Below are 9439 nucleotides of genomic sequence, written 5' to 3'. Positions count from 1 at the left end.
AAAGTGGATAGTCATGTCAGCCTCATTTTCCACAGAAAAGGGAGAATACCACAAACTCTCTGGCTGTGTTGAGAAAACCGCATGCCTCAGCCTCCTGGCAAGACATCACAATTATGGTCAATGGTTTTGATGTCATACTTGTTTCCGTTACTGAGATTTCCATTGTTTAATACTGACCTTTAATCCTTTACTATAATCTCACTCACTCAGTCCTATCCCGGCAGCACCAGAATCCTTGCCTTTGTTGAGCTGTGGATTGAAAATTGAGGTTTCGTTTGTCGTTTTGATTACCTTGAAGTCAATGCTCCCGCTGAAGGACATTCCACTAAAAATCTCATGCCGAGAGTTAAATTTTCTTTTTTTGCTTTTACGAAGGTTCATGCTTGAACATCACGTATCTTTTTATGAACAATAAAAAGCATCACATCCATGCCCCCTAAAAATGATGCAAACAGCAGCCACAGGCTGCACAAGAATGGCATCCCACCGAAAGGCGGAAAGGTGATCTTACCATCACCAAAATCAAATTGGCTCATTTTTGTCACCCACCCAACTTATCCACTAAGTTTTGTCATCCGTCCACAACTTTATGAAATATCGTGCTCTATATTGTTTTTGGCCCCATTTCTCAATAGTGAAGAATGACTTAAAATATAATAAAAATCTCGTATCCGGATCCGTATCTTCATCAAAATGGAATCAATTTGTCCGAGTCACACACACACAACCTGTCCACCATGTTTCATCTGAATCCATCGAATAACTTTTCAAGATATCTTGCTCACAGACATACAGGGGTGAAAACATAACCTCTGTCCACCTTCGCTGGCGGAGGTAACTATGTAATAAAATGAAAATTCCAAACGAGTTGATGGAAATGTCCTCGTCCTTCATGTAACCTTGGCAATAATAAAAGGCATTTTTTTTGGTCAGCCTCAAATTATTTTAGGTTGGCCAACCAGATACTTTCAAAGGCTTGGAGAATCGAAGAATAATCCCAATATACTGTGTGTTACTGAATAAATATCCCTTGTTCATTAAGACAATAATATACATTATTGGTAACACAAAGTAAAAAGCAAAATATAATCATCGGCCTGGGAATTTTGGCTCGTTCTGGCCTACCCAGGCCTATCCAGAGTTATGGCAATGCATGTAACTTGTCTACTTTCTGAGCCCTTAAACTGCAGAAAAAAAAAATCGTTTTATTTTTCCTTTCTAATTCCCCCAGTTCCTGGACAGCCATTGATGGTCAGGGCTGAAGCAGAATCGGACACCACCATTCTGCTGTCTTGGCTCCCTCCAGGAAATGATCGCTTGAATTCATACCTCCTACTTTATCATGTAATCGGCCAGCAACAGACTGTAAGCATAAAATGGAGAGATGGCGATATTCAGCCAACACCAATCTGCATACAACCTGCACCACTTCTTGAGCATGTTGACTTGCCAATGAGCATCTATATACAAGTATCCGAATATGTGGCTTGCAGATTACATGTGACAGTCATTACATTCATCTATAAATCTAATTTGGAGGACCATTCTTTTTCATTTTCAGTATCATGCCACTTTCCAGCCTTCGATGACCCATTTACTGGAGGGTTTGCAACCAAACACCTCATACAGGCTCCGTTTAGCTGCTCGTGCAGTTGCAGGTCTTGGGCCTCTCTCAGATATCATGTCTTCTCGCACATTGCCTAAAGGTAAATATGCTGACACCATCTTCAAATTACTGTTTATCCAATATCATAATTCATTCTGTCTGTTTGTCACTTGTTCATTCTCACAAGCCTTTCTGCTTTCTCTCCTCCCACCCCCTCTCTCTTGTAAGGAGATTCTTCCTACTTTTCACTCCGTGTTTAGTTTTTGATCTTTCACTTTTTTCTCTTTTATACACTACTAGGTAAGACTCATAGTAAATGCCTGTGTATTTATGCCTCTGTCACAGAGGAAATGACCTCACATTCATGGAAGTGATGTCACGACTACCTTCACCCCATTGGTTGGACAGCTCACCCGACCCTGCCCACAATCAAAATCATGTGCCACAATTTGCGAAACACATAAGGCATCAGGCCTTAGGTCTCAGGGTAGGGGGGCTGTCCATGGCCCAGTACAATTGGAATTGTCCCATGTAAATAACCAACATGTATGATAGATGCAAAAAGCAGTATGCATGTTCTTGCTTCATGTATGTACACCGGCTTATAATTTTTTATTATTTTCGGGATGATCTCGGCAACAATCTATGGCAACATACACTGACCAAATACAGGGATGAGCAAATCTACCAATATAAAACACAACGTGTATTGGCGTCTTTATTTACGTCTGTGGGGTGTCTAATAAATAAAGAAGATATAAGCACACCCAACGCTAGGCCAAGGCTTCAGATATTGGAACGCTCATGAGTCTGTACCGTTGAAATGAAACATTCCAGAAAATAAAGAAAATAGGGGTAACATTTGTGCATGTAGTGTTTTTAAATCACACTTCTTGCTACAAAACAGCATAATCTTCCAGTCTCTTTGAATGTTACGTTACGAAGGGAGTTTCTAAACATCGCCTTACCCGTATGTTCCTTAACCCTCTGCACCAGCAATGTGTGGTGAAGCGTCACTCTCCCCACCCTCCCAATAATCTCTGATATATAGATAAAGTTACAATGCTCTCATTCCAATGTGCAATGTTTTGACAAATTTGCTGACAAATTGCTCCCTTCACCGCTATTATTCCCGAGGGAAAGTCTCATTTCTCGGACTGGATTATTTATTACAAATTATTCATCAGATGTAATCCATAACTTTGTATTAATTGTCATCCTCCGTGTTGTGTTGAGTTTTGTGCATCCGTCATTTTGACGGGCTTTTCCCCTCGTACTGCATAAAGACAAGCGTATATATTAGAGAAGGTACAAAATGACACGATGTGGAACTTGAACCTGGGTCAAAAGTATCACTCGGCATGGACACACGAATGAAGTTCCCCTTCTCCAGTTTTGATCTAGCAGCTTTATCGTGCTCGCATATCACCTTAACTTGCACTCGATCGTGCAAATCATGTTTTTCTTTGTGCGTGTTTATAAACTTTTGATATGAGACAGTAATTAAGTCAAGTGACAGAGGTTATGAGCCAAATGACACGTCGTTGTCATTGACCTCTTGTTATACGATATCGTTCACTTTGTTGCAGCAGAAAATTTGTTGTAAATTGCTGTGACACTGTTGCACCTTAAATTTTCACATGCTCTTACTTGTGATTGCATAATGTTTTTTTTTTTGTGCTTTTGTGCTTTTTTTTTTAACGTCATTTTCAAGGGCAGAAACATTCACAATTACAGCTTCTCCCTCGACGAGCCTTCAAGCCTGTTAAAAAAAAATCATCAAGGGGAAAAGGCAACAAGAGTGGCATAATATATAATTTTGTTAATGGATATCTTTATGATGTTTGCAAAAATTAGAAATGTTGGCAACTCATTGATGTACAATGGTTTACATATCATGTACAAAATCTATCCATATACTACACAAGTACCTTAATCAAAACAAGATGTCGGTTGCATTGAATTATTTAACAATTTATAGACGTTTCATAAACACCATTTATAATCGAGAACGAGAATATAAGATCTGTCGCTTCACTGACAGAATTACCAATCTTTGCTGTGATGGCTAATCAATAGGGCAAGAAGAAAAAGGATTTCTAGGAGTGCGAGGATAACCAGTGTCGCAAGTTGGTATTTGCAGTTTCAATATGTGCCCAAGTTCCGATAAAAAAAATTACAAGTCTTTTTTCATCACCAACGTTCCCAGGCATTCCCTAAATCCACCGTAGTTGTATTTATTGAAATCCGTTCATCCGTTCTCAAGTTATAACATGATAAACAGACAGACAGACAGACAGACAGACATGGCTCCTTTTATAATAAAGATCAGTGATCTTCACTATTTTTAGAGAGGGGCAACTTTTGCTGATAAGATATCAGTGTGAGAGATGCCACACTGCCTGTGCGACTCAAAAATGACTGCTATTCGGCCCCTCCTCCACATACTCTTCTTTGTTGTGGTTAACTGGGCTGCAAGCGTAATTGTTTGTATACTGCATCCATATCCTGATGTAGTGATGTTACTTTTATGCTTCATGTTGGAACACTCATTTGAAACCATTGGATCAATTTGATAGCATTTATGGCAAATTATGTTGGGGGTGTTTTCAAATTTGTGTAATTTTGGCCGCATGTCAAGGGCTGCACTTGAAGCTACCAGGGGCTGAGAGTGGCTTGCGAGCCATGCAATGAAGAACATGAATACAGATAATAAATGTCAGTGTGCATCAGTCCATCAGTCCATCAGTCCATCAGTGTGTCTCCTCCATAACTCCAAAACCATTGAACGTAGCAGCCCCAAACCTTGCATGTATACTACAAAGGGAACTCCAAGGAGGTGCATGAATGAAAATTGGGTGTTTGAGTTGATTAAAACACCCCTTTTGAAGATAATTAACCGCCTAATTTAATTATATCCTTTATGAAGGCATCATCCTTGGTCAGCCCCTGAGTCTGCCTTATGAAAGCTTGCTTGGGTCTTAATTCGCCATTTTGTTCAGCCTGCTCAACAATGCCTTGACTTGGAACAGGCTGTAATGGTTTCTTAAAGATAAAGCACTCAAATTTTGTTTCTTTCACTTTCCTCGCTCATATCATCGAATGCCTCATCTTCATACCTTCAAATCGTTAGATACATCACAATGCTTATAAACACCTCGAGATGCGTGTTCATGGCTTTATTTCATTTCTGCCCATGCAATAAGCTTGAGAATCTCTTAACCTGAGCCAAATTAAAAAAAATTAAACTGTGGAATGGCCCTTAACAGCAGTTCTGACTGCAAAAAAGGGTTTATTTGTCCATTTTAGACATTGTTTAACACTCCAGGCATCTCCGGGTGCATGGTGTTTAATATGACCGATCGGCGATCGCTAATCGTTTGCCAAGCCAGCTGTTCCTTATCAACTGTTTCATTGGACTGCTTGCTTGAGCACTTAAGCCATTTGGCAAGCACTCTACAAGCTGCTTGGATGTTTGTTTGCAAGCCATGGTGATACACAGCAAAAGCACCCACATTGTCGCACTGCACTGTTCCGATGCACTGTTCCGATGCACTGTCCCTCTGCTAAACACAATCAAAAATATGATCAACGTACTGTGGAATTTGCCGTGAATCCACCATCAATCCCATCCATCCATCCATCCATCCATCCCTTCCATCCATCCTTCCCTTCAACCATTCCTTCCCTCCATCCATCCCTTCCACCTCTTAATTTGTCCTCGCTCCCCCACCCCTCCTTCCTGGCTCTCCTCCCTCTTTTACCCCTTTTCCAACTTTTATGAAGTGATAAACAATCAGTGGTTGTGATAAGATTCCACAGGTGGTTGTGTTGTGGTTTGGAGGTGGTTATACTGTGCTGTGGTGTCTGTGTTGTGTTTTGGGCCCAGTGTCATGTCGTGTGCAGGTTGGGCGGATGGGCACTATTTAGGCAGTCAGGGATGCTGCCGGGTTCGATTCCGCGGTTTGAATTTTGGGATTTGGCTCAGGTCGAGAGATTCTGGGACTCATCACATTTTGTTTTTAAAATGTGTGCTGAAATTAACTAAAGGCATAAAACACTGGCATCTCCATGTATTTATATACATTGTAGCAAGGGTGTGATGGCCTCAAGGGTCTCCTGGACAGATCCACGTTTTGGGGTCTGGACTGTGGAGTTGGGCTTGACATCGGGTCTGGCTGTTGGAGGTGTGTTCGTTTGTCCAATTTGCATGTTCTTTCGCACTCTGGGCATCTCCATGCAGTGTATGACCCCTTCAGAGAGATCCAGTTACAGAACAGGTAAACAGAGTGGCAGCCACAGTTAGTCACATACCTCAAGGGAAGCCCATGTTTTAATCTCTTTAAAAATGGGACGTGCTGTTTGAAAGTGACTGTCGGCTTTGCTATCCTCTTTGAATGTGATGTTGTCATGTACCCTATTTCATTCAATCCTAAATGAATGCTGGCAAATCCCCCCCCCCACTTCCCCTCAAGTCCCCCTCCAAAATGCAAGTCAAACCCACCTCCCTTCCCTTCAAGTCCTGCTACCACACGCAAGTCCAGAAAAACTGCTCTCCCCTCTGGAATCCCCCCTCCCCTCCCTACTCCCCCCTCTTTGCTCCCCTATCCTCTTCGTTCCAACCCTTAACTCTATCTCGCCCCCCCCTCTCTCTCTCTCTCTCTCTCTCTCTCTCTCTCTCTCTGTCTCTGTCTCTGTCTCTCTCTCTCTCTCTCTCTCTCTCTCTCTCTCTCTCTCTCTCTCTCTCTCTCTCTCTCTCTCTGTCTCTCTGTCTCTCTGTCTCTCTGTCTCTCTGTCTCTCTGTCTCTCTGTCTCTCTGTCTCTCTGTCTCTCTGTCTCTCTGTCTCTCTGTCTCTCTGTCTCTCTGTCTCTCTGTCTCTCTGTCTCTCTGTCTCTCTGTCTCTCTGTCTCTCTGTCTCTCTGTCTCTCTGTCTCTCTGTCTCTCTGTCTCTCTGTCTCTCTGTCTCTCTGTCTCTCTGTCTCTCTGTCTCTCTGTCTCTCTCTCTCTCTGTCTCTCTCTCGCTTCTCTTTCCCTCTTTCGCCTCTCTCGCCTCTCTATCTCCTCTCCCATCAATGTGCGTGTCGTCTCCCGGATGGACGATAAACTGAGCGTCACATATGCCGGAATCCCTCACATCCTCTCCCCCCCAAACCTACCGTCTCTCTCCTACCCCTGTCCGACCTCAACCCCTATCTCTCTCCACTCCTCTGTATCTCTCTCCCAACCCACCCCCTGGTCCCCCACCTTTCCCCCCTGTTGAGGGGACTGCAGCATGTACGAATCGGATTTGGAGCCGACCGGTGGGGTGCAAAGGTCGCTGCATATATGAGCTGTTGGTTGGGAATGCTCCCGTCCCAGGTCTCAAAAGCGTGTGTGTATGTGCGTGTGTGTGCGTGCATGCGTGCGTGCATGCATGTATGTGCAAGTTGCTGTTGTTGCCTGCTATCTCCACGTCTGGTGGGTGGGTTTCAGGAGGTGAAGCAGAGACTGTGTGTGTGTGTGTGTGTGTGTGTGTGTGTGTGTGTGTGTGTGTGTGTGTGTGTGTGTGTGTGTGTGTGTGTGTGTGTGTGTGTGTGTGTGTGTGTGTGTGTGTGTGTGTGTGTGTGTGTGTTTTTTGTGCACATATGTGGGCGTTGGTGTTCTTGCCTGCTATCTCCACATGTGGGTGGGGTTCATCAGAAGTTGAAACAGAGACATAACAGGTGTGTGTGTGTGTGTGTGTGTGTGTGTGTGTGTGTGTGTGTGTGTGTGTGTGTGTGTGTGTGTGTGTGTGTGTGTGTGTCGTTGATTGTTATCTACATATGCCAGTTTCAGGATGTGGAATAGAGTCCTCCCAGGGCAGACTCAAAGTATCCACTTATATTTCAATGAGGAGTCACGATTCATGGACCAAGCTGTGAAATTTTCTGTTCTCAAAGTTTTGTGCCGAGGGCTCTCTTCAGGATCATCGTTGAACCCTGGACAGCTTCCAACTGGAGTTCGTTTGTAATAATATTCCTAGAGATGTTTTTTAACTCACCTGGAAAGTAGTTCCAGTGAGCTTATGGGATGGTGCGTCATCAGTCTGTCTGTCCGTCCATCCGTCCGTCTGTCCGTCTGTACACAAATACTTGCAACTTCCTCTCAGAAACTACACATACGATTTCAATGAAATTTGACCACAACCTCCATCACCCATCATTGCATAAAAAACGGGGTCTGAAGGGGTCCACAGAGGGAGTTTATGTGTGTGTGGGTGGGGGGTTGCCCCCCCCAAAGAGGTATTTGCTTTCTTCTCAGAAATAATACAAACAATTCCGATTAAACTTCACTACAGCCTTCAACAACCATAATGTACCAAAATTTGTTTATGACTTTAAAAAAATTGGGGTCGAGGAGGGTCTATGGAGGGAGTAATTGCCCCCCAAAATATGTGTTTGCTTTCTTCTCAGAAACTACACATGCAATTTCGATAAAAGTTAACCACCATCTTCATCAACCATGATGTACCAACCGTTGTTCATGGTGTTAAAAAAATCCATAGGTATTTACTTTCTTCTTCATTATATATTTTGTGGGTCATCCATGCCAACCAGCGTTTGCCTGATTATCTTATCCAGCTACGAGCAGGTGAGTGCCCAGGTGTATTGCCCCTATGTTTAATATCTCTGTGAGGTTCTTTGTTATTATTCCTGTAGGTCCAGCTATCACTGGTACAACTTTGGCATTCTTCAGCTTCCAGGATCTTCTCTCTTCATTCTTGAGGACTTGGTATTTTGTCATTTTCTTGATTTCTGAATCGTTTAGGTCAAAATCACTGCAATTACCACCTCAATAAGCAATGCCTTCTTCTCTTCTTTTTTAAACCGAAGTGTGATATCTGGTCGCAATGCTTTGTTTTCGATGTTCACGCTCGATGGGATCATTCGGTCGTACGTGAGTGATTGGTACTTCCATGTTTTCATTAATTGCTTTTACTCCATGTTCCCACAAATTTTCTGGAACTGGGACATCAAAGTTTTTGCAGATGTGTGAGCAGATTACTTCACAAACTCTGTTGTGTCTTTGTGTGTACAGCTGTCCTGACATTAGTTTGTTTTTGTGTGTGTGTTCGGTCATTTAGCAAAACATATAATTCTCTTTGCTAACCCCACCTTCACCCGTCACCTTTATTTTTTTTTTTTTTTTTTTTTCTCTCTCTCTCTCTCTCTCTCTCTCTCTCTCTCTCTCTCTCTCTCTCTCTCTCTCTCTCTCTCTCTCTCTCTCTCTCTCTCACTCTCTCACTCTCTCACTCTCTCACTCTCTCACTCTCTCACTCTCTCACTCTCTCACTCTCTCACTCTCTCACTCTCTCACTCTCTCACTCTCTCACTCTCTCACTCTCTCACTCTCTCACTCTCTCACTCTCTCACTCTCTCACTCTCTCACTCTCTCACTCTCTCACTCTCTCACTCTCTCACTCTCTCACTCTCTCACTCTCTCACTCTCTCACTCTCTCACTCTCTCACTCTCTCTCACCTTCCTCCTCTCTCGCTCTCTCTCTCCCCACCCCCTCGTTACTACCCCCGTCAGTGAAGTGAATGGTGGTATTTGCTCGTGCTTAATAAACTCTGTTTAGAATGCTAAATATACTGTACACCATTTATAATGCTTATTAAACACCATTTATAATTATTAACATCCATCTTCTTGGTGATGGCACACACAATGATGCCTCATCCTGCTTGCAAAGTGCGAGGGTGGCAGTTTATAGTTGGCACGATTCAAACCCAGGCTAAATAACTCAGAGTTGAGTGTGTATGCCTCTAGGCTGAATGAATGGAACAGAGCCAAAGTTTATAGTGACTGCTTCG

At 43.0% G+C, this 9439-nt stretch overlaps 1 protein-coding gene across 2 annotated transcripts in view; it reads left to right on the top strand.

Annotated features, from left to right (window-relative positions):
* Window positions 1-547: 547 nt before the first annotated feature.
* LOC147025135 (receptor-type tyrosine-protein phosphatase delta-like) overlaps window positions 548-9439 on the top strand; it is a 278354-nt gene continuing 269462 nt past the window's right edge. The window contains exons 1-2 of one of the 2 annotated variants that reach the window (XM_085885801.1): window positions 548-1365; window positions 1562-1706. In XM_085885801.1, coding sequence (XP_085741927.1) covers window positions 1144-1365; window positions 1562-1706 — 367 coding nt within the window. In that variant the 5' untranslated portion in view covers window positions 548-1143. The remainder of the gene's footprint in view (window positions 1366-1561; window positions 1707-9439) is intronic. The other variant, XM_085885802.1, reaches the window with a different exon arrangement.

Source organism: Eptatretus burgeri, chromosome 6, assembly GCF_056783735.1.
Source record: "Eptatretus burgeri isolate ZD-2024b chromosome 6, Ebu_testis_v1, whole genome shotgun sequence".
Taxonomy (NCBI): Eukaryota; Metazoa; Chordata; class Myxini; order Myxiniformes; family Myxinidae; genus Eptatretus; species Eptatretus burgeri.
This window is presented reverse-complemented; position numbering and strand designations above follow the sequence as displayed.